At 38.6% G+C, this 25,710-nt stretch overlaps 2 protein-coding genes across 2 annotated transcripts; one reads left to right on the top strand and one right to left on the bottom strand.

The window, feature by feature from the left end:
• Positions 1–360: 360 nt before the first annotated feature.
• On the bottom strand, positions 361–4,611 carry LOC119987168 (transcription factor GLABRA 3-like). The gene is made up of 8 exons (XM_038831972.1): positions 3,564–4,611; positions 2,726–2,980; positions 2,547–2,643; positions 2,412–2,426; positions 2,260–2,316; positions 1,285–2,145; positions 783–1,205; positions 361–696 (listed from the first exon to the last, which is right to left on the bottom strand). Exons 1-8 carry the CDS (start codon positions 3,686–3,688, stop codon positions 625–627), a joined length of 1,905 nt encoding a protein of 634 aa, XP_038687900.1. The 5' UTR covers positions 3,689–4,611; the 3' UTR covers positions 361–624.
• Positions 4,612–18,397: 13,786 nt separating this feature from the next.
• Positions 18,398–19,351, top strand: LOC119986871. Its single transcript, XM_038831564.1, has 2 exons — positions 18,398–18,727; positions 18,785–19,351. The coding sequence occupies exons 1-2, from the start codon at positions 18,398–18,400 to the stop codon at positions 19,349–19,351; spliced, it is 897 nt and encodes a 298-aa protein (XP_038687492.1).
• Positions 19,352–25,710: the final 6,359 nt, after the last annotated feature.

Genomic DNA, 25,710 nt, shown 5'->3' with positions numbered 1-25,710 from the left:
TTTTTGCTCTTTTCGCCCTCTTCAGGAAACGCACGAGATTATAATGGAGACGGTAGTTTCACTTTCATTCTTAAAAAGGTGGAACATATCTCTCTATGGACCTTTTATCAGTATCAACTTTCTGATAATAGGAATACATTGCTTTCAACAGCCATGGTAGAAAACTCACTCCATCATGTACCCTTTTCATCATCTCTTTTGATTTGTTTGGAGCCCCCCCTGAACTTAAAATGTAAATGGTGTTCTAGGAACTACTCGTTCAAGAGGAAACTCGCACCCATCAAAACATCGTCGTAGTTGAATAGGAGCATGGAAGGCCACAACGGCAAGAGGATGGAGTTGAGTCGCATATACAGCTTCTTTGTGAAAATGAAAAACTTATTATCACCACTGAATTGGCTGAAATATGTCTAAACGCAGTACACCATACCAAGTCACGGGTCTGTTCTGTTAGGTGTAGAAACTAGCAAGTACACTATAAATCATTGATGAAAATTGTGAGGAAAATCTCAGAGAACAGGTTTTTGACAGTCATGCTCTACGGGAGTTTTGAGGAGATACAATTATACTGCTAAAACTCTTGTAATTAAACATCCTCTTACAGTCATTGGCCTGGACGCTTCATCAATATTTGGAGGCAACTCTTTGAAGTTCCTTCTTGATCATCCTTGCTGATGCAAAAGTTGATCTCTTGTTCTGCATTATAAACATGCACACGTATACTTAAGATATTGGAATAATGGTTTAAAGATTGGGGTTTTCCTATATCGTCGAGTTCATACCTGTGATTTGATGGTCACAGAGAGCATTCCATCCACGGTGGATGATTGAACTGAGTGAGTATCTAAATGGAGATTGGTTATAGCATCCATGATGTCTAGTAACATGCCTTCCCTCCAAGGGCACCTCATCTTGATTAGAACATCCTTATCACTCACACTGACGATTAGATTGTCCGCGTAACTTCCAACACAATTCATGTCTTGTTCTGTTTCATCAACATCGCAAGCTTTCCTTTTGTTTAGCACCGCCTTAATGGTGTTGCCATAGTTACCAGATGTTCTCTCTGAGGGTTCTTGGGCTTTCCACTTTGTTCTTGCCTCTGTCTCAGCTACCTCCCGGGATGATGATTCTAACTCTTCGACTCTTCTCTCAAGCTCTTGCAGATACTCTATTGTATCGTCTAGGATAGATATTTTGTCAACCTGCGCAAACAAAGCGTAAATCTGGAGAATTAATATAGTGCTTACGACTGATTTGTTGTAGAAATTGGAGTTTGATTACCTTGCTTATTGAGGGAATGATTGATCTGAGAACCGTAAACCTCTCATTCAGTTTTCCCCTTTTTCTCCTTTCTGCTAAGATATGGTTCATACTTATGTCACCAGCCTCCGGTGTCCAAATGCCTTTTTTGTCACCATCGTATTCTGGGGATTCCAGCAGCAGCAGGTCACTTGTGTGCATTCTCGGAACATCGAAGAGTATTTTCTTCAGTAATCTCTGCTGAGTTTCACCTTTTGATTTTGCACAGTTTGTCGGCCCTCCTTTCGTCCAGCTCACAAAGCTGGATCCCTGATGAGGATTTCGAACATTTGGCCCCAAAACCAACGAGTGGGAAGTTTTGAGAAGAGCTGACAGGACATTTTGATAGTGAAAAACATCAGTTTGCAGGTCCAATGCGGTCACTTTTGGGCGATTACAGTCTTGAACTTGTTGCACGGGTTCTTTCAATTTCTCATTGTCAGGGAGACAGACAAGCGTTGCAGGATTTACTAAGGTTTGAGATATGCAGTCACTCGAATTCATAGGTTGAAAAACACAGGTACTGAAATCATCATCCATCAGCTGCCAACTATGTACTTGAGAGGCTTCCACAGTTTGCTCTTCAACCATCAATAAATCTTCTGCGTTTTGATTGTCAAACTCGTTCCCTTTTGAGCAGCTACCTGGAGAATCTAAATCTAGTTCTTCACATCCAACAGATGGAATCATTTTCGTGTCGAGGATATCATGATCAATCTCGGCAAAAGCAAGGTCTTCGTCACCCATGTTTACTGCCCTGAGATTGAGTTTCTGTGACATAGGGTATGGTATATCCAAGAATGTAGTTCTAATATGCTGAATGAGGCTAGGGTCCTCCGAGACCTTAAAGATGAAGAACGACAGTACAGAAAGACATTTCGAACTTGGTGTTAGAATATACTGATAGTAACAAATCCTAGTTCACGTTACTGAAGTGGAATCTGATAGAGAACTTACCAGCTCAGTCACTCCCAGCTCAACCACACCATCCGAAAATGGAAAGCACACAACAGTCTGAAAGCCAAAAAGACAAAAGAAAAAGAAGGAGCAATTTCTATTCAGGCATTGTTCATAGAAATATAGATTCAGAGATTGTTGCAGTAAGATACCTTTATTGATGCGCTCTGGTGAAAGCAGTTACCAAAAGTGATTTCATGGAATAAGAACCAAAGGAAAAGAAATGTATTAGTCTCTATTGAAGTACATGTACAAAATACAATCAATTACTCTACTCTCCAAACTACCTTCGCGAGCAGAGAGCGAGAGAAAACTTTGCTGTTCGCATAATGAGCATTGGATAGCCAAATAGGTTCACCTTTTGCTAATGTTCTTCCTGGCAATCTAACAAACATATATAGTTAAAAAGAGTTGAACAATAACTTGACTTGTGATATTCAAAGTGTCAAGACTAAGAATTAGTTACCCTCGGCCAATGTTGAAGACGAATGACATGCAAACCAAGTAATACCATTCAGTTTCACTAAGATCTTCAGGGGATAATGCTACTGTAGGCCTTCTAGCTTGCGGGTTGGTTTCACCGGCTGAGAGGGATTCATAAAGTTCCCTTAATTGTTCACTTCTCTGCAAACCCAGTTGGTCTGCATCAATCTCTACAGATTGAACTGTTTTCCTTGTCTTGATATCTCCATTGTAGTACCCATCAGCCCACTCCAGTACCCTATCCAATCAACATTTTCAAAAACATTGAGGACATGAACAATCAATTGGGACAGATTCAATGCTCATGTAGAACAACCTAAGATGATAATATCAATAGAACATCAGAGAGAAGAAACCAAGATTTTTTTCAGGCCTATAACAAAACCCAGTTTGCAAATGAAACTAAAAATATTTGCATTATGAGATTCTAAATGAACTCATTCTCTGTCATTTTCTCAATTTAGGCCAAGAAGCAAAAAAATGACCAGAAGTCAAACAATAATACCCAGAAGCAGCAATAACAACAAAAACTACAACTACTACTACAAATTGGAAATTGGAAGGAACCAAGATTTACAGGCCCAGAACCAAACCTAGTTTGCAAATGAAACTGAACTTTTTTGTATTATGAGAATCTAAATAAACAAACAAATTCTGTCATTTTCTAAATTTAAGCCAAGAAACAAAAAAAAAGAAAAGAAAAAGACCATAAGTCATACCATAAATGAAATAAAATACAATAAAAGCAATAAAACCCAGAATCAGCAACAACAGCTACAAATTGAAAGGGCAAGGAGAGATATGAAACAGTTAATTAATACCCTGATTGTGTTGGTGAAATAGACCAGATGATTGCATAGCTCCATTGTATGCTCCTCACAGCAAGAGCAAGCTGTTTTTTCAGGCTTTCTTGCATTCCATCCTGGTTATGGGACCTACTGCTCATCTTTCCAACTTTTGACCTTAAAAGAAACAACACATCTGTGATCTACCCCCTAATCAAACCAGATGTAAATGGATTATGTATCAAACTGTTCACTTTTCTCTTCTCTCAACACAAACCCTGAAAACTACCATCTATTGTTGTAGAATCCTCAAGAATGAGCTTCCCGAAGCACGGCATGTATAGGAACAGCTATGGATTTCAAATACAAAGGCAAATAAGCAATCTCAAGATGACTTAAAAAATGGGTATTTTTTGGTAGCTGAGAAGAATTAGAAACCATAAAAGAATGATGAAAGAATTATGCAGCTGATACTCATGATTCTCACTATAGTACAATAACTACTTCGATTAATGTTTATTTCTGACAGGTGATCAGTACACAATATAATTTTCTGTAAAAAAAACCCACTTATCCTAAAAAATATGAAAGAATTAAAGAAAGCTCAATTTCTGCTGAAATCTTAGTTTTTACTAAAAAGGAGAGAAGCCCATTTCCAATGACCCCTGAAAGATAGCATCTTGAATGCAGTGGAGCTATTAAAGATCTGGGTTTTCACACAAGAACTAGTGTTTTGTGTGAACTGGGTGTAATTATTGTCACCCAAAAAGAGAAAAAGAAGTTTGACACAGAACCAGCAGTAAAGTTACTTTGGAGAACATCAAGAATTATGAAGATTAAAATTGGGATTCACATGTGCAGCATTGCAACAGGAGCTAATTAAGCCCTCAGAGCAGAATAAAAGACAAAAAACACTACATAAGAAACACTGATATATGCTATAGCTGTATGTATAGGCAAGATCCTCCTATTTTGGCTTTATTTTTTATTCAGAGAGAGAGGAAACAAAAGGGGGCAGAGAGGGAGAGAGAGAGGGTACAAACACAGGTCCCGGCTCTGTATGAAGAATTGATTAATTTACCAGCACCACAATCGTCGTATATGCTTTAGTGTAGGGGGTTTGGTTTACAAAAAAAAATAATAAAGAAAGAACCAAGAACAATAAATGCATCGTGTAGTTACCATACTAGCTTGCTTTCTTTTTGCCCTTCTCTCTTTATATCTGCACTCCAATAATTGCTACTTGCACTCCCTTCTTCTAGTAGCTTTGCAATTCAAAAAGCGAAGGTCGTAGCCTAATTGGCAAAGCTAAGGGAATTTTGCCTCTTTGCAGCGACCTTGGGGTGAAATTTTATTTATGAAGATGGTGTCATGGGTTATGTCTTAACAGGAGATTGATGTACAGTGGAATGAGGTGTTAATGTATTGGGTTGAATTCTGACAACTCTTTTTTTGGAATACAGGGGAGGGGAGGGGAGGGGAGGGGAGGGGAGGGGATGGGAGAGGTTCGAACACAAAATCTCTATGAAATACCATACACATGAACGCCATTTAAGCTACTCCTACTTCTTCAATTCAAACTAATTTAATAATTTCCCTTCTAAACTTTTGCATGAGAGTGGTGGCATAAAGCCTAAAGTGAAAGTGAGAGAGTTGTCATTTTCCGGCATTGTATTGGAGGAGCATGCCTTAAATTCATATTGTCACTATCACGAGATATAATGAAAATAAAGCAACTCACTAGTGAAAGTACGCAATTGCCCCTCCCATGGCTATCATGGGGGCAAATAAGCATTTTCCTTGCCCTAATCATTTACAAGAGTTGATTTTGTTTCATCATGCGAAAATCAATGAGAGGACAAAATGGCAAAATTTTCAAAACACTTGAATTTAACTTATAAAATATTTGTTCTTGATTATCAATATGAAATTGTAAGCTGTCTGCTTTGATGTTTCATAAAAAGTGATTTGTCCCAAAAAAGTTTCTTGTGTTAAGTGAGGGGGAAATATTGCTCTAGATGACAAGAAAGTCGAAACACGTGTCCCAAAATTATTAGAGAGTGAAATTAAAACACCTATATTTATATAAACTAATATTAACATTCAATTCAATGAAAGGATGTGTTTGAAGAGTCAAATCATATTATGACATCATGGGTTGTTAAGAGATAGTATAGGTAAAGTGGTAAACCACAAACCACTACTCCACTATATAATACACTACCCTCTTTTCTCGTACAACTTCTCATTTCCTAAAATTTTGATGTATTTAGTAATTCTTCTAATATTAGTTATTATTTAATAATGGGGAGACGACTACAATACAATCATAATAGATGCTAAAGAGGTAGTGCGGAATTATGCTACCACCCACTACGTACACTTACTAGAAGGCGGTTATGGTTCGTAACAATTACAAGAGAGGTAGTGGGGAGGTAACACCACCACCTACTATTGATACTCAAGGAGAGATCGTTACACCACCACTCACTATTATTATTCAAGTAGAGTGGGTTACATCACCACCAATCACTTGGAAGTGAAGTGGGCATTGAACCATATCCCTACTATCAAGATATGTTACTAATGAAAATACTTGTTCTCTTGAAGTCCAAGCTCGAGCTCTCTCAGAATAAGTACACTCCATCTCACAACGGCTAGCTCTGTATATATGTCAATCCTGTGGTCTTAGGTGTCTGTACATGTCCCAATCTTGTATTGTTACCGTTGTAATTTGATCTTTGTGTAAGGTTATAGATATAATGTTGTTGTGTATTCTATTTCCAATTAATGAAAGTGATAAGCTTCAAATCCTTTATGGTACTAGAGCAGGATAAACTACTACTGAACATTCACCTTCTTCCTCCATGGATTCTGACTCAGGTCACTCACATGGGGATGGATCTGCTCTGGTTGTTGCAAATGGAAAGCCTGTTGTTTCCATTAATGCAAGCTCTCAACTTGCCCAAAAACTCAAACCCATAAAATTTACTATGTGGAGGATCCAACTAGTATCAATACTTCATGGTTATAGACTCTTGAGATGTGTTGATGGCATCCTTACCTGACAAAATCTAATAAAGATGAGTTTGATTACTGGGATAGGCAAGACTACCTGTTTCTCAATGTCATAATTTCATCTCTACATGAATCTGTAACACCTCTCTTTGGAGATGTCTCAGTAAGTGCAGAAGCTTGGAACAAGCTTCATCAACTCTATGCCAATAAGTCCAGATCCAAAACTATCCAACCCACGCAACAACTACACAATCTGCAAAGGGGAAACAAAACCATTGAAGAATATTTGCACCATGTTCGTCATATTGCCGATGTGGTGTCCCCAATCAAGCATGCCATAGATGACGATGATCTTGTACTCTCTCCACGGTTCTGCATGAGCTGCAGCATGAGGGGGTCTTGGATTAGCCTCGTTCATATCCCTATGCTCATTTGCTCTTGTTCTCAAAGGAACAATCATGCTTCTAATGATAGGAGTGGCAGTTAGCGGAGGTAAAGATGTAACGCCAAAAGACGTCACTTGAAAACCCCTTTCTTACGTTCCAAGATTTAGAACATTCTAGACAGGAGCTGAAGGAATAGTTGCAGAAACTAGAGTTGGGTCGGTCACAAAAGGGTGCCTATTACTACTATTGGGATTGGATAAAGATTGACTGACCTTCAGCATAGTGGCTAGCTATGTTAAAAATTATTGTGAGGGCTGAGGTAGAGTGTTAAATAGTCTGCACTGATTGTTGAGGGGCAGATGCTGAAAAATGCAACTTGCTATGAATCTTGCATTAATTGAAGAACTTGCCTGAATTCATGAGAATTTCGTTGAAGAGCTTCATGATTATGCATGAGAGTCTACTGACAAGCTTGCTCCATGTTCTTGGCTACATACACTATGGTCTACATCAAACTATTGTTTGTCGAGGAGATTTCTCGGCTTTGGAGTTTGCAAGTATGGGACTTACATTTCCTTCTCTTTCGCCTTCGTTGGAATGAGTGGTTTAGAGGATGTTATATTATTCTCTTCGTGAAAGTGGTGGAGACGGATCTCCAACTAGTTCACCTATTGCTGCTTTTTTAGTTTTTTTTTGTCATGGCTGCAAGTAACTGACACTTCACGTCCTACTAGGTGTGCCAAAAATATGTTCGGCATCTTCTGCGCTGTACATGAGATATCCAAAATCCGATTTTTGGGAAAATGATTATTGGGTTATAGATGATGAAAATATAGGTGTGCCAGGACTTGCTGTCAGTCCAAAAGTTTTGAAAGTCTATCACCAAAATGAAAAGACTTCTAATGGGGGAAAATGAAAAACAATACATTCTCGAAATTTTGTCAGAAGTTTCATTGAAAATGGGTACATCCTGAGATGTAACTAGGTGTGCTTTACAAGCTAAATTAAATATATAACCGTGGAGACTTTTATGGAAAGAAAAAGACAAATCTAAACTAGTTGGCCTGAGCCTTTCTAATTGAAAAGATAAGTGGTATGAGCCATGCCTAAGTAAGCAATAAAAGATTGAAGACGTTGGGTCTGTGGTTGACGTGGGGTGTCAGTAGACTTCTCTTATTTCTTCTTTTATAGTGCTCATGGTGATTTCTCTTCTCCTGTTTTCCTGGCACTTCCTTCACATAATCTATCATGGAGAATCACGGGAAACCGCATTCTTGTTGCTTGCTGGAGTGAATGAGTTTGTGGGCTTCATAACATCTCTTTGGTGGTGCTCCTTCTTCAAGGTGGATGTAAATATTCAAGGAAATCGTGGTGTCTTCCATCTTCCTGATTGGCAGGCTTCGTGCTTGAAAGATGGCGGAAAAATGTTTTCTTCCTTTAGGTGCAGAACGAACGTGGCTTTGGCTTCATAGTGTCGTGTTTCAACTAGGAACATGTTTGAGAAAATCAAAGACGTAGGGCTAACAAATTCTGATTTTTGCTAAACTATCTTTGAAATAATCTTGCTGAAATCCCGGTTATTCCTCAACAAATCAACTTTGAAAAGGATAAACCGTTAAGATAAAATCTCCTCATTTGTAGCCTTTTGGACATTGATTTTCAGACAATCCTAATTTCTAGTAAATGATCCTTGAATTCCAAGTCAACAACCACCAAAAGGTCATGCAAAATGAACAAACGCTATAAATAGAAATGCCACGCTCTTGCCATGTGTCACCAGGAGATTGGTTGTTCCTTGCAAAACATGGGACCCATCTTGACACGTGTCCGATGATGTGCAAGGGTGATTTTAGGTATAAACATATATATACATTTATATTTTTTTTAACAAATAAAGAAATTCATGAATTTATTTGAAACATGATTTTTCTTGAAATAAATGGAGTCCAAATAGGATGTGCAACTCAATAGTAACACTCAACATCAAGTTTTTAAAAATAAATTTAATAATAACTACTATATTTCCAATGTAATGAGAAATGAAGCTTGGTCGTCGTGACACAATTTTCATTAATTTTATGTATTTTTTTGAGTAATTAGGGAAGTAATCAAGCATAATACCTACATCTATAATTACTTAAATATATATGGTTACAATTAAATACTAATGTTCCTTTGTTTCAAGAAAAATCAAAATTTTGGAATATTTCTTTTTTTTTTTGAGAGAAAATAGTTAGGTTTTCAACATATATTCTAAACAAATTTGTAAAGAAAACTTCTTGAAACAAATGGATCATAAGTTGTAGGTATAATTCCGTATAAGAAAGCTAATTTTAAATGATGTATTGAAAAGGTTGAGATTATTTGTTTCTGATGCAGCGCGGAGTGATGAGAAGAACGCGTACTTGGACCTGTTGATTCGACACACGAATATCATATTTAAAGTTTCAATACTTTGCTGATTCTGGCGAATAGCAAAGAATTCGAAAAAGACACTCGTCTCTTAATTTTTATTCAACTCAAAACTCCAAAACCGAAATATCTCAAGTAGGATTACAAGTTTAAATAGTAAACCTAAATCAAAATCTAAATCACTCCTAATTGGAAACAAATACCTAAATATAAATAAATAAAATTACTTGACTACTAAAAATAATGCTAATTGATTCACAAACAATAAACTTTCTAAAATACCAAAATAAAATATTTATCAGAAATATTTTCATCTGCATCAGTTTAATTCAACATATGCTACAAATCTACAGACCTTAACTAATATTATTTTTTTGTCAGTATATCACAGATGAAACAAAATTGATGTTTCTTATGAGGACCCATTTTAGATTTGAAAAGATTTTTGGGGAAAACAAAGTTTTCCCTTCAAGAGAATAAACAAACAAAAAGATAATAAGTTGGAGTCTTGGAGAATCACAACTGCAGGGATTCTCCATCTTATTATTTTGTGGCACACTCCTTGAACCGTCAAAGAGATCACAATTGATTTTCCGGATTTTTCCCCCACACAAACACACACAGAGATACATATATAGAGGTTTTATCATGCAAGGGTGTCAGATGCGGAGCACTTTTTCACCATTGATTTAAGACATTTAGAAGCCAAAGCAGTGGGTCTCACGTTTCATTCAGTATGTATATATTATTTTGTATTTGTATATCTTTTTCGAGTGGCAGGGGCCTGCTGTAATAAAATTACAGTAAGTCTTGTGGTAATACATTTTATAGATTTTATTTTATTCTTAAAAATCATAAATATGTAGTATTTATTCAAACGAACTCAACGATATATTTTTTGTTCGAAACAAAAATCATAGCCAACATGAAAAATGCTTGACCATTTTAGACCGTTAGATATAAACTCAAAACACTCGATATCTCAATCGCGATGAATTTGATATATTTTTTTTTCATACAAAAAATATCGTTAGATCGAATACTACATATTTATAATTTTCAAAAAAATAAAATAATTTTTTTTTTTTTACTTCAAAAAAACTACAACAAGACCTATTGTAGTTTTTACACTACAGCAAACCCCCAGCACCCATCTTTTTCAATCTTTTGTTACCTTGTCAATGATCCATTAATGGACATCAGAATTCATTGATTTACGTTATTAGTGTATGTGGTGTCATACTCACTCGGTGTAGAAGTTAAATTTTTTTTATCAAAACTTCAATCATATGGACTTCCACTAAAACCTCATTAATGAATCTTCATAATTTTCCAAATCTTGTCTATACAGTTAGGCAGCTGCCTGCAGCTGGTGTTGACCCTTAGGAACATTGATGATAAGAAACGTACATGACTAAGTTTGTAACTAATTCTTACAAAACACAAATTAGTTTGTGTTCAATTACGCACTCAACAAGGTTTCCAGGGTAACTAAATTAAAATTTACCATTCTTGTTCCTAATGCCCCCTCTCTTCCAAGTACGTAGTTGTTAACACTTGGTGGCTTGACAGGCGAGTGTCCCCCCTCAACCCTTCAGCGCTAGTAATATTTGTTCGCTTTGAGTTAGTTCATATAGATCTACACAACTTTGTCCTCTCAGATGCAGCACTAGTCCAAATACATTCAACCAACTCCAATCCTTTTGCCCATTAACGTTTTAGAAGATTTCACAAAACCTTTATCACTTAGTTTTCGACTTTTTGGAAATATACTAGCGGATGAATTAGTGGTTGTTGTTCTTGTTTCTTTAGTACCTTTAGTAGTTCCTATACCTGTCATGTTCCTTGGATTATTTACAAGCGGGATTATGTACTTCACTTCTTCCTTCTTCCTTGAACGTGCGAGATTTAGAGCATTGTGTTCTTTGTGTGGAATTTGTTGGCTCATTTTTTGTATTAAAACGCAATATTGATTCTCTACTACCCGAGGACGTAGGCAAGTTGTGCTGAACCTCATATATCGCTTGTCTTGTCTCTTTATCGCTTTGATTTACTTGGATATTGTTTAGTGGTTGATTCTCTGCATTCTTGAGTTGGATTATTGATTTGGTCAATCAATTTGGTGCTATTGCTTGTGGGTGTTGGTGAAACACTTTATCCACTTGATAACTTGTCTAGGCATTGCAGTCCGCCCATTCAAGTTGAGTGATATAATATTTTGTACGTATACGTAGCATTAATTTTGTAGGTTGTCTAGATGGTGAGCCGCCCATGATATGTTTGACATAAATTTCAATGGGGTATGGATTTGAAATTCCCTAAATTTCTTGCGACTTCAACCAGAATTGCTAGACTAATGACACTTTAAACTATTTAAGCTCAATGGGGAAATTAAAACGCAATACGACTGAAAATTTGGTGCTAAAAATCTGATTTCTTTTTTGAAATACCAGTGAGAAATATGTTTACAACTGAAATAAAATCTTGGACACAGATATGCCTAATCCAGTCAATTGCTAACAGAGCCACCTCTCATTGGTAAAAAAAAAAAATTGATCCTTTTGCACTTTCTGTAAACTCGATTCACTTATTTAACAAAATAAAAAAAATAAAAAATACAACTCCATGAGTTAAAAACAGACACAAATAAAGTTGTGTTGATTTGGTGGCTCATTTTATGACTAAAATCAATATTGTCATTTAGTAAATAATTAATTATGTTTTAGTGCGCGTGGGTATGAATATTTTTCGAGTTTACATCCTTATCAGATGTCCAAAACAGAAACATTATATGATGTCGTTCTCGATTACGAAACAATTAATTAATTATTATGTTTATAAGTATTGGTCCAACGTCCCCACCAAGCTAGACCCTCACCTTTTGACTAATTAAATATTATTTAGGATAAATTACAAGTGCAATATGTGGTTCAAAAGTGAAGATGCATGTGAATGATGATGTTGGATTATTCTTGCTAGGGTTGTGGAGATGTGGTCCATTCTCCATGTCACGTGTATCTTGGAATCAATATCATTTTCTTACCATATATATATATATATATATATATATATTTAATTCATGTATTTGTTGTCTATACTCACTCAATCACTATGGAAGATAATTGTCTTTTCTAAAACTTCAATTATTCGGGCCACCACTAAAACCTCATGAATGAATCTTCATCATTTTCTTTGTTTTGTCTATACCGGTTAGGCAGCTAGTATTGACCTTTGCCACTATGATTAAGACGGATGAATTTATGATCAATTACTCAACAAGGTTTCCAGTTACACTAGCTAAATTAAAATTAACTATTTATGTTTGTATGTATTACGTAGCAGGGATATTAATTCTCCGTCTATCATTAAATTAAATTTCTAGGGTTGTCTATATTGCGAGCCGCCCAAGAAAAGTTGCACAAAAATGTTAGGGATCCCGATAAATGAGATCTCAGTCATCCCAATAATCAATCATGATCATTGATTGATGTAAATGTAGAGACTCACAAAACTTGATGTACATCAATAAATGGGCATGATTGGATACAGGAATGACTGGGATCACATTTACTTCTGTAAGTTGGACGGGTTAATATAACTTGTAGTTACCGAACGACTAGTCACGTTCCAACTCAATTACCTAATATTCAAACATTTCAACTTAGTAACTTAAGTTTAAATTTGTTTCATTTTGATTACTCGAACAGATTTTTCTATTTTCAGACAATCAACCTGTTTGCATGGCGAGTTAACCGTTAAGAAATCATCCAAATTTGACAACATGGCTCGACGAAGTTGCTAACATGGCAAGAAAAAGGACTCTTAATGGGGATAACTCGCGGGGGAGCCGTTCGGACAGTAGGTACAAACAACGTCTACGGGACAGGTTTACTAGACAAGGTGTTCGGATAGGAGGGGTAGGTGTTCAAACACCTCTACTAGAAATCAAGCCAGAGGTAGCAAAAAGACTAGGTGTTCGGACACCTCTACTGGAAATCAAGCCAGCGGCAGCGAAAAGACTAGGTGTCCGGACAACTCAGGGAGATGTCTAGATGGGGTATTGGGGCTGCACTATTTTAGTATAAATAGGGGACTTGTTTCTAGGTTTTTTACCCTAATTTCAATTCTAACTTTCTTTGTATTTTGAGAGTCGGCTAAGAGTGAGAGAGAGAACAAGGTTGGGGGAAACTTTATGGTTTATCTCTTACGTGTAATTGGGTTCAAGGTGAGAGAAAATTGAGTGTGTAGTTGTAACAATTTTTTACATAGTGAATTTTTCTCTTTGTTGTCTTTTGACAACGGCTGTGGTTTTTCCTCCGAGTTTGGAGGTTTTCCACGTAAATCTTGTGTTGTGATTGTTGTTTTTCTCAGTTTCAATTTCTCTATTGTCGTGTTGATTAATTTGTCAAGGAGGAGAATATGTCTAATTTCCCAACAATTACACTACTATAAATTATCTATTTTACCGTGATATGTACGACGATAGAAAATTGTATTACCTTTTATTTTTTTTTTGTTAAGCAAAAAATATAAAATACTGATTAATTGATTGGATATTTATGTACTTTTATAATAATTCTAGTTAAGGAAAAAAAGAGAAGAAAATATTTTGTTTGTTTCAATTAAATCTAGAATTTCAAATCTTTATATAAATTAAAATTGTCATATTGAATTAATTATTTTTAACACCTTCATGGATATGTGTCAATTTAAGGAGATTGGGTTACACTGCAGCCCTTCTTTCTCCCCCTTTTGATATAATACAGATGTGTGTGAATAGTATAATTTCCTTGTAACTTTAAGAGTTTTTTCATAAAATTCGACATTATGTTATTTGGTAATTTACTATATTAGTCTTACCGTGCAATGCAAAATTACTATATAATACCAAATAATTTAATTTTCAATTATTCTGAGTAGAAAGAAATATCGAGTACCAATCTAGAGATTTTTCTCTTATTGTTTTTTAAATAATTTATTGTTATTTTCTTTCTCAAAATATAAATAATCCCAAATTCATAGGAGCAGGGTTGTGTGTGTGTTGTTAGAACATCGCCAATTGGTGGATTGCCATATATATGCTCTATGTTATGAATTTTTGGACAAGGATGCCGTTACTTGAACATTAATATATATATATATATTTTTTTTTTTTTATGAAAGGGTTAGCACCCTGGAATTCATTAAACTGGAATAATTCCAGTACAATGCCTAGTGGCCATATCTGTTTCACCGATAAGACATATCAGTCTCAAAAGAGAACATGTGATTTTTGCAAGCAATCTGCTTTAGGATTGCACGATCCTTAAAGAGTAAACCAACTAAACATAAATCTACTTAATTTCCACTTTTTGGCTTCTCTATAACACATACCGATATTATCAAAATATCCCTACCAATAAAAGTTAGACACATGGCATATATATGACAGCTATGTCAAGACCAGTCAGTGGCCGAAGTCCCCACTTCGGTACGACTGAAGTGCATACTGAAGTGGCTACTTCGGTATGATCAAGAAGATGCCGAGCTACGGTATTGGAGGCACTACTTCTGTCGTTCGTCGGAATAAGATGTCTGGACCGCGTGGTAGGAAGGTCATGACCGACCTTCCTAGTACACTCCTCCCTGCCAACGTGGTTCGTCTCAGGTAGTAAGGTTCGGCCAGACCTTACTAAGGTCAGATCTACAAAGGAAGAGTTCGAACATGACACTAACTCCCAAGCAGAATTCTACTCCCATTTGGAGAGGGATATAGAGGGAATTTGCCCTTCGAAAAACCCTCTAGCAAACCAATGAGAGAGAGTCTGACTCCTACTACAATTCAAACTGCTCAGGCGCATATAAAAAGGGGACCTTCACTCTCAGGTAAGCATTCTAACTCTGGCACTCTGAATTACTTACTAAGCAAGATGCACTGCTCGAAGCAATGAGCCATCCTCCCAAGTTTAGTACCATACTGACTTGAGCGTCGGAGAGGTCCCCCCGAGCACACCTTTGGGGCCCTACCGTAGATTACATTTACTCCCTGTGCAGGAAGGAAGGAAGCGCGCACTCACCAGGAAGGAAGGAATTCAGTTATTCCAGCTCGATTTGACTTGAGTGATTTGCCAGATAGGTGGGACTTATTTTGGACATCATCAATTTGGCGCCGTCTGTCGGAACCAAGTAAACTTCCCCAAAAGAAACTCACAATGGTCAGACTGAGAAGGAATGTTACCTCTACTCCGGAGACAAGTAGGCGTGTTGTTGATATTGAGAGTGTATACTAAAAGTCCGGATTTTATGTATAGATTAACTATTTTATTTTATGAAGAAAATGTTTAGTTGTATTTTAATTGAGAATGATGAATGTCATATGTGTCTGTTATTTAATATAGTATATCAATTGGTATGTAGAGCTATATACGTGCATACAAAAGATAAATTCATAGGTTCTTATTAAATATGAGAATAGGTCACAATCTAGATGGAGTTGGACACACCATCGGTATAGTTGTGGTGTGATATTGTAGTCGGCTTATCTTGGTGACAGAAAGGGGGAATTACTTTATCTTATCGTACTAGTACACTTTGTGTGTATTGACCGGACCAAATACTAATCAATTGTTCTAACTAACTGTGTATAAACAATTGTACATTTTTATATTTGTTTTTGAACTGTTTACGCTCTTAATTTATTGATGATTATCATTACGTGTGCATATGGTGTATGGGACTTTGATTTTTACCGAAGGATGAGGTCTAAATTAAAGGCCAATAACTCCAGAAAAGTTGGGTCACCGCATTATATGTATGATGGAAGGTAGTTAGTCAATAGAATTCACGTCCCTATCGGGATTGCAAATACCCTCTTGAGGTGGTTTATAGGGTTTGGATTTGTGTCTAAGTCTGGCAAGCGGATTTTAATTAATCCGGCACAAGCAAACGAGTTAAGCGGATTTGCTCAAGGATTATAGATATCGTTTAAATATATGATGTCAGTGACATGTATTTAATTGATGGGTATTTGGTACTTAACATGAGGAGGCGAATTAAACAATTATAACTTGAGGGACTCAAATTGTAATTTGAGATAATATGGGGAGTTATTCAATATTAGTTTTTCGGTGGAAAATACTAATATTCATATTTAAAAGTAAAACCTTGTATGATGGGTTTAGACTTTCAAATGTGGTGTAGCCCGTATATTATTTCCCTTGTAAGTCCCCTACTTAGCCCAAATAAGAATTGAGTTAGACCAAATAGGTTATGAACTAAATAAGAGAGAATTGGGCTTGTTGTATTGCACAAGCTTATAACTGACCCATTCTAGGAAACCCTAGAGTGGGGGTCGGCTAAGGGTATTATAAATACCAAGCTTGGCCGGCCATACAAGATACAACACATACAAGTGTGTGAAAAGTTCCTCCCAAGGTATTTTCTTGTTTTAGTTCATTAGTTTGATGCTAACGATCTTTGTTGTAGAGACCACTCTCCCTAGCAAGGATTGATTCTAGGGAATAAGGAGGAAGATTTGCAAGTCATAGAAGTCCGAATCTCATCTACAACACACCGGATTAGGAATAAAGTTTTCAAGGGTTACAATCAATAGATTGTTGAACTCTCCTTGTGGATCTTCATCCGGAAAATCCAAAAGGTATTTTTTAAATCACATAGCTAGGATTCTGCAAACTTGGGTTGATTGAATGTAATTCTAAAAGGATCATGAATATGTATGGAGTTTTAGAAAGCATCCATTGCATAAACAAAAATTTTGAAACCTAAAACTCTATTTTACAAACGATTTTTCTTATAGTTGACCCTAATGATCCCAATCGTGAACAAGGTGATAACCCCCACCATGATGAAGCAGTCCACCATGGGGATGGAGCTGACCGAATCGACCCTCATCAAGGGGTCAGATCGTCCGAAGTATATTGCACTCATGAGCAGTTTCAACAACTTTCCCAGCAAGTACAAATGCTAACAGAGCTAATCATGAATCAGCAGTCGCAGACAAACCAAGATGCTGATCGACAACAAATGCCTCCACCGAACCAAGCAGTTCGGAATACCGAAGAAGTGAGAAGTTCCCACTCTGATCAATCTAAGGAGATGACCCAAAGAGGGAACCTAGATGGTACTATGGGAGAAAGTACTAGGAGGTGGACCAGAACCACCTACAATGAGGATGTAGGTCAGCATTTGGAAAAGATGAACAAGAAGATTGTTGCCTTACAAGCGGTGTCACCAATGGAGGGAGTGTGGGACAGTACATTAACTCCCTTAGCTCTTAAAGTTCTCGAAGCTGAAATATCCCGTCACCTTGTTCTTCCAAAATTGGAGAAGTGTGAAGGGCTGATCGACCCTTGTGATCACATTCAGGGTTTCAAATCAATGATGGAGTGCCAGGGGTAACTGACCTGATTATATGTAAGATCTTCCCATCAACTCTTTTTGGACCAGCAAGGACTTGGTTCAATCAGTTGCCAAGACATAGTGTGACCAGTTTTGGAGATTTTTCTGAGAAGCTTGCATTATACTTCTCCGCCGCAAAGGAGGACTGCAAAGACTAGTCTTGACTTGATGAATTTTGATCATGAGTCAGGAGAATCACTTCGGTCATTCCTTTCTAGGTTCAACAGAGCGTGTTTGGAAATCTCACATGTCTAGGTAGAAGTAGCCATTTCAGCCTTGGTAAGGACGGATAGGGATGAAGCATACGTACAGTCATTAACCAAAAAGCATTCAAAGAGCATAGGAGAGCTATATGCCAGGGGGGAAAAGTTCATGCAGTCTGAGGAGATGATGAAAATTTCTTAGTTTTCCTTTTCCTCGGCCCCTGCCAAAAAAGGCTCGAGCGCTTCGGGAAGAACTGAGAAAGACTTACCTCCTGCAAGCAAGAAATAAAGAAGGTCGGAGGGAATAAGTGATAAGAGGAAGGATGATCAATACGATAGGAAGGCTGACCAAGGCCCTCTGCCACGGTATAGTTCCTACACTCTTCTTAATAACACATTGCATAACATTCTCTTGGAAGTACCGAATAGAGATATTTTGAAGTGACCTAAGAAAATGAGAGCTCCAGTTGGGAAGCGTACTTCGGACAAGTATTGCATATTCCATAAGGACCATGGGCATGATACTGAGGATTGCAGGCAACTGAAGGATGAGATTGAAAGCCTTATTAGGAGAGGCTATCTCAAGCAGTTAACTTCGAATCGGGAAGAGAAAAGAAAGAGAGCTGATGATGAGAGGGATGACGAGAGGAGCAGACAAAGGCGGAGGGACGGTTCTCCTTGTCACCAAAGAGGAACCACTGGGACTATCAAAATAATTGTTGGAGGCCTAGCGGCAGAAGGGAAAAGCTCCTTAGCAGGAAGGGCTTACGCTCGAATCAATGAAGTAGTTGTCAAAAATAAGAAGCCCAGAAGGGAGGGAGAAAGAATAACCTTCTCATAGAAGGATGCTGAGGACGTCCAAGACCCCCATGATGACGCGCTTGTCATAGAAGCAGTTATTGCCAACTTCACAGTAAGAAAGGTCTTGGTAGACAATGGTAGTGTGGCGAACATCCTGTTTTATCATGCCTTTCAGGAGATGAAGATTTCAGAAGATAAGTTGAAGACTTTTTCTAAACCTTTGTACAGATTCGTAGGAGAGTCAATAGTTCCCAAAGGAATTATATCCCTACCAGTCACTTTGAGAACTTACCCTCAGACTATTATGCATATGGTTGACCTACTAGTGGTAGATATGAAGACTCCCTACAATGCCATCATTGGGAGATCACTTCTTCATAAACTCCAAGTTGTTGTCTCTACTTACCACCTCAAGATAAAGTTCCCAACTTCCTATGGGGTAGGGGAAGTAAAAAGAGACCAGAAGCTAGCACGAATGATGTACTATACCGATCTGAAAGATAAGAAAAAGGCCACTATCTCGATCAGCAGTCTGGACGTTCGGGAGGAAGCAAAGATAATTAAACCTACTCCAGCTGAAGATCTCCTTCCTATCAAGGTAGAGTAAAGAATTGGGAAGAAGTTGTTCATTGGATCACAACTGGATAATGAGTTAGCTGAGGAGGTAACCAAGCTCCTCTTTACTAACATTGAAAATTTTGTATGGAGTGCGGACGAAATGCCAGGGATTAGTAAGGATGTCATTTCCCATAGTCTCAGCATTGTACCAAGAGTTAAGCCAATCAAGCAGAGGAAGCGGAACTTTTCCTTGGAGAGGCAAAACGCCATTAAAGAGGAAGTAAGGAAATTACTTGATACAGGCTTCATACCCGAAATGGTTGGCCAATTTGGTAATGGTCAGGAAGGCTAATGGGAAATGACGCATGTGTGTTGACTTCATAGATTTGAATAAAGCTTGCCCAAAGGACAGTTATCCCCTTCCTAAGATTGATCAGTTGGTAGACGCTACTTCTGGACATGAATTACTTAGTTTCTTGGACACATACTCAGCCTATCATCAGATTAAGATGAAAACCAAAAGATAAGGAAAGTACTTCATTCATCACTCCAAAAGGTACATACTGCTACAAAGTTATGCCATTTGGACTGAAGAATGCTGGTGCCACTTATCATAGGTTAGTCAATCATGTTTTCACTGATCAGCTAGGAAGGAAGGTTGAAGCCTATATAGATGATACGGTTATAAAGAGTGCTAAGGCTGAAGATCACCCGTCTGAACTTCAGAAGGTATTTGACATTCTGTCAAAATTCTAGATGAAGTTGAACCCTGACAAGTGTGCTTTTGGAGTAAGATATGGAAAATTCCTAGGATTTCTCGTCACTTGTAGGGGAATCGAAGCGAATCCAAAGAAGGTTGAGGCCATACTCCCAATGGAGCCTCCAAAAACATCCAAGGAAGTACAAAGGTTAACCGGCCGAACAGCAGCACTAGGGAGGTTTTTCTCAAGGTCGGGCGACAAGTGTAGACCCTTCTTCATGGCCTTAAAAAGGCTAAGGAGTATCAGTGGACAGAGGAATGTCAAAAGGCATTTGAAGGACTGAAAGATTATCTCGGACAACCTCCCTTACTAACGTGTCCTAAGGAGGGAGAAATCTTGTACTTATACCTTGCTACGTCAGAGCACGTAGTAAGTGCAGTTCTTATTAGGGAAAAAGAGAAAATGTAGAAGCCAATTTATTATGTCAGTAAATCATGGTGGATGTCGAAACCCGCTATACTGAAGCAGAGAAATTCACACTAGCCTTACTTATTGCGGCTCGAAAATTGCGACCTTACTTCCAAGCCCATACAATTGTGGTCCTTATTGATCAACCACTAAAGAATATACTACAGAAGCCAGATACTTCGGGAAGGTTGATAAAATGGTCTATAGAATTGAGCGAATTTGACATTCAATACAAACCAAGGCAAGCAATAAAAGCTCAAGCCTTAGCAGATTTTGTGATAGAGTGTCTCTGACCGACCCTAGTAGCACCAACCGAAGAGGACTACCCGCATTGGAGCCTTTTTATGGATGGCTCTTCCAATCCAGAAGGAAATGGAGCTGGAATACTCCTCCTCAGTCCGAGGGCATATGTGTGGAACACGCCTTACATTTTCACTTTAAAGCATCAAACAATGAGGCGGAGTATGAAGCAATGTTGGTTAGGTTGAAGTTGGTGGAAGAACTTGAAGTAAAAAATTTACTGATCAATAGTGATTCACAGCTTATAACTGAACGGATGAAGGGCAACTATGAGGCTAAAGGCCCCATCATGGTCAAATATTTAGCTGCAGTAAGGATGTTCTTGACTAATATTCCCAAGGTAGAGATCAACCGTATACCTAGGGAGGAAAATACAAAGGTAGACGTGCTCACTCGATTGGCTTCAGTTTGTTCGACAAAGGGACCTACTTCGGTCATAATCGAGATACTTCCTCAACCAAGTATCTCCGCTGATATGGTAGTAGCCAAGGTGGACGCTGAGCCAAGTTGGATGGATTCAATCAAAGAATTCCTGTTGGAAGGAAAACTTTCTGAGGACAAAAATGAGGCAAGGAGCCTTAGGAAGAGAACAACAAGGTATTCCATAATTAATGGAGAGTTATTCAGGAGATCCTTCACACTTCCATACCTACGGTGTTTAGCACCACGAGATACTGATTATGCCCTAAGGGAAGTACATTAAGGAGTTTGTGGAAGTCACGTATGAAGGAATACTTTGAGTTATAAAGTACTGGGTTATGGGTACTACTGGCCTGCTATGATGGCAGATGCTAAAAAGCTAGTGCAATAATGTGATAAGTGTCAGAGGCACTCCAACATACCTCACCTCCACCCGACTCAACTGGTTCCCATCCAAAATCCTTGTCTATTTGCTCAGCAGGGTATGGATCTCCTTAGTCTGTTCCCTCCAGTATCAGCCCGGAGGACATTTCTGATAGTAGCCATGGATTACTAAACTAAATGGATAGAAGTTGAACCACTTGTAACTATTTCAGAAAACAAAGTGATAGACTTCATATGGGGGACTATTGTCTGCAGATATGGAATACCAATGGCCTTAATTGTTGATAACGGAAGGCAATTCGTCGGAGGGAAGATAAACAAACTTTGCGAAGACTTGGGGATTGAACTCAGAGTAACTTCGGTCAGCCATCCACAAGCAAATGGACAGGCTGAAGTGACAAATCGAGTAATACTCTAAGGGTTGAAGACTAGGCTAGACAGTGCTAAAGGAAGATGGGTGGAAGAACTCCCAAGCATGCTATGGTCCTATCGAATCACAACACGGACTTTCACAGGCGAAACACCCTTCTCACTTGCATTTGGTTTCAAAGCCGTGATACCAGTCGAGATTGGGGTCCTAACTACAAGAATAATTAACTTCGATGTTCAAGGAAATAATGAAGCACTCCTGAACAATGTTGATCTTGTAGAAGAAGCTAGGGAGGAGGCAAGAGTTCGTATTGGGGCTTACAACCAAAGAATGACTCGGTATTACAACTGTGGAGTTAAAAAAAGGAAGTTCTCCCCAAGGGAACTGGTACTAAGGAAGAAGGAAGCAACAGGGAAACACCCTGGAAAGCTTGGAAAAACTTGGGACAGACCATATAAGGTTATTGAGGCATTCAAGGAAGAAACTTACCGTATAGAAGACCTAGAAAACCCTGGGAAGAAGATGTGACCTTGGAATGCCGATAATTTACGTAAATATTATGTTTGGTTGAACTATTCTTTAAAAATCTCTATTCCATTTTTAGTAAGTTCAATAAAAATTACAATTCAGTGGTTGCCACATAAATTTTTCCAAAGCCAATTCGGCCCAAAAGACTTGTGAAAATTCCAAGTCCAAATCAGGACCGAAGTGTCCCACTTAAGCCAGTTTGGCCGATTAGGACCTAAGCGTCCCACTTAGGTCAGTTCGGCCCAAAAAGACTTGTGAAAATTCCAAGTCCAAATCAGGACCGAAGTGTCCCACTTAGGGCAGTTTGGCCTATCAAGACCGAAGCGTCCCACTTAGGCCAGTTCGAGCCAAAAAGACTTGTGAAAATCCTAAGTCCAAATCAGGACCAAAGTGTCCCGCTTAGGCCAGTTTGGCCCAAAAAGACTTGTGAAAATTTTCAAGTACAAAATAGGACCGAAGTTTCCCACTTAGGCCAGTACGGCCTAACAGATTCGACCGGCCCAATGAAGTTGTAATCTCTAAGGGACCGAAGGAACATAGGGAGTCATCATCACTGGTAAGGTTGGTCGGTCAAAAATCGCTAGTCTAAGCCAAGGAACTAACTCTCCCAATAGCACTAATAAGTTCGGCCAAGATATCAAAATAAGGATAAGGCAAAAGCAAATGGCGAAAAGAAAATATTATTACAAAATGGGAAATTGTTCATACAAATCTCGAATGAAAAATAAGAAGTTCTAAACATCTACAACTTGAACGTTCGGTTCGATCTCCTGGTTCATTGATTGGACAACTTCGGTCGGAGAGTCTTCAGAAGGATCGACCGGAAGAATTTCATCAGCAATAGGAAGGACCTCGCCCTGATCAGTTGGACGGATAGGAGATTTAGCTAAAGTATCTTGCTGAGCGACCCGTTGAGGCTCCTCATCAGAAGCCATGACAGTAGGCTCAACCGAAGGAGGGACCTCCTCTTATTCAGGATATCCTTCAAACTCCACTTTAGAGTCCTCCTTACGGTCGCCCTAACTTCTTCCTCATTGGCCTTCCTGATAGCCTCTTCTGTTCTGGCCAGTTCAGCATAAATTTCTTCCATGGTCTCCTCCACGTTATCCTTCCCTACCAAGACAGGGCAAAGGTTGTCCAGAAGGCTCGGATCCTGACCTGCCTTGATGAGAGCACGACGATACATTTTGAAAGCACCTCGACAAATGAAATAGTCCTCCTGGCGAAAAGTAAGCTTGAACTCTTCAACAATTTTGAAGGCACCAAGGGACTTGCCTTCTTCCCTTTCAGCTCTTCCCGAAGCGCTTCCAGGTCGACTTCAGCCTTTGCCCTTGCCAAAGCAGCTGCTTCGGCCCTCTCCAGAGCAACATGCTCGCTATTGGCAACACTTGCGATCCCACTAGGAAGAGTTGCCAAGACCGAAGCAACCTATAGAAAATAAAAAATTCCTTACCAAAATTATGAAGTATGAGAAGACCGACTGAAGCTTATTATCAACCAAAGTTACAAGAAATTTTGAAGAATTCTCTAAGTCAAAGATGAGACAAGGTACCTTCATCGTAGCAACGCTCAGTTTTGAAATCTTGTTTGTCAGAGACAACGCCTCGTACCGATAAAAGTCCATCGGTATAGGAAGCTTTGCCACCATCCGACCTGTCATGTTAGGATTATTAGCCGAGTCACCAACAAGGACATCCCAGTTCGGTTGATGAACGGTAAGGTCTTCCGGTGTCATCCTCTGAGGGGGCTGCGTAACCGGTAAAGACACATTGGTAGAACTGAAGAAATGCCCAGTTCGGTCACGCGTACTGAAATTGTCACCATGGTCGACGCGTTTAGAGTAGCAGCAAAAGCACGGGTTTCTCCAGTGTTGTCCTTTCTGGCATGCTTAGGTGCGGTCTTCCTTCGGTTACCTTTACACATCCCATGCTTCTTACCCCTAGCAATACCGGTATTGTACATGTTGACATAATCATTCATACTAGCCATATCTGTAAGAAGGTGAACATGTTAGTAAGGTCATCTTGAAGAAAGACATTTTCTAAGTATAAAAGTCGATTGAAGTCTACCTTTGTGGAGCATAACAGAAGAATATGCATAAGTAGAGTCCCTCCCACTAAAAACTAAAGGAACCGAAGGGTTAGGAGGAAGGAAAGTCTTAAACCGATTTAGGAGGGTTTCGTCCTATTTGAGCTCTATATCGAGGGGATTATTAAAGAAATAGAGATAAGGAATTCCGAAGTCAGTATGGAAAAGAAGATCCTCCCCTAGATTTATTGGAGCCTTAGCCCAAAAGTAACCCTTCTTCCAATCTTTGATCGACGATTGGTACTTGGGTGCTTCGATCGGATTACGAAATTGGAAATAGTGAAGGCTGGATTTTCGACCGTGGCGACTCAATTTAAGAATATGTTGGATTACAAAAGAATGAAAAGCAACTTTGTACAACATAGAGTTTCAATAAAGTATTTAAAAACAACCACGCATTCGGAGTAAAGATGGTCGAACATACACTGAAGAGGCAGAAAAAGCTGGTAAGGGCTGGTGGATAAGGAATCCGAGCCCCGTGTTTTAGAGAATGGAGGGATACCGCGAACTCTCCTTTCTTAGGGTGGAAGGGACTCTCATCAGAAAGCATTCTCAGACAAGGTCATGAAATACCGAAGTCCCTTTTAATATTTTGAACCCCCCGCTCATCTAAACCCGAACAAGAGAGACAGTCTGGTTCTTGGTCAGCTTTGTCTCCCTCGATACACTTGTTCGGTGGCAAACTAGTAGGGTCGACAACTTTAGAATGACCTGACCTCGGTGCTTTGGCACCACTAAAACCGTCCCAAGGTGGATCAATGATGTTCACCTCGGAATCACGATCAGAAACCGTTCTATCTATGAAGAAAGTCGAGGTTGAGGAACTTCCTCCGAAAGAACCCAAAGTAGTAGAACTAGAAGACATAGTTCAAATTGAGAACGAAAAAGAAGATGAAATGAAGATCGAGAGACAGTAGGGAGGCTTGGTCGGTCGGGTAAAAAGAACGCTCAGATGGTCAACAATTTTAGAGCAAAAAAGTGAAGTTAAAAATTGACTTTCCTGACCTCCTACTTATACTGAGGGAATTGAATCAAATCAATGGCCTAAAGCGAAGTGACCTTCCATATTCCTCAAATCTAGACCGTGAATACGAATCGATGGAGTTATTACTTACCTTCCTATGATGTTTGCCATACGACACCTCGATA

Source organism: Tripterygium wilfordii, chromosome 20 (genome assembly GCF_013401445.1).
Source record: "Tripterygium wilfordii isolate XIE 37 chromosome 20, ASM1340144v1, whole genome shotgun sequence".
In the NCBI taxonomy this organism is placed as follows: Eukaryota; Viridiplantae; Streptophyta; class Magnoliopsida; order Celastrales; family Celastraceae; genus Tripterygium; species Tripterygium wilfordii.
Note: the sequence above shows the minus strand (reverse complement) of the source record. Positions and strands in the feature narration are given on the sequence as shown.

Excerpts from the sequence above, each read along its gene's own strand:
- LOC119987168 (XM_038831972.1), bottom strand. The coding sequence starts at position 3,688 with ATGAGCAGTAGGTCCCATAACCAGGATGGAATGCAAGAAAGCCTGAAA. Across the intron at positions 1,206-1,284 it reads TCATTCCCTCAATAAGCAAG|GTTGACAAAATATCTATCCT; the intron begins GTAATCAAACTC and ends TTGTTTGCGCAG. Across the intron at positions 697-782 it reads CTGTGACCATCAAATCACAG|AACAAGAGATCAACTTTTGC; the intron begins GTATGAACTCGA and ends TTTATAATGCAG.
- LOC119986871 (XM_038831564.1), top strand. The coding sequence starts at position 18,398 with ATGAGAGCTCCAGTTGGGAAGCGTACTTCGGACAAGTATTGCATATTC. Across the intron at positions 18,728-18,784 it reads CTTACGCTCGAATCAATGAA|AAGGATGCTGAGGACGTCCA; the intron begins GTAGTTGTCAAA and ends ACCTTCTCATAG.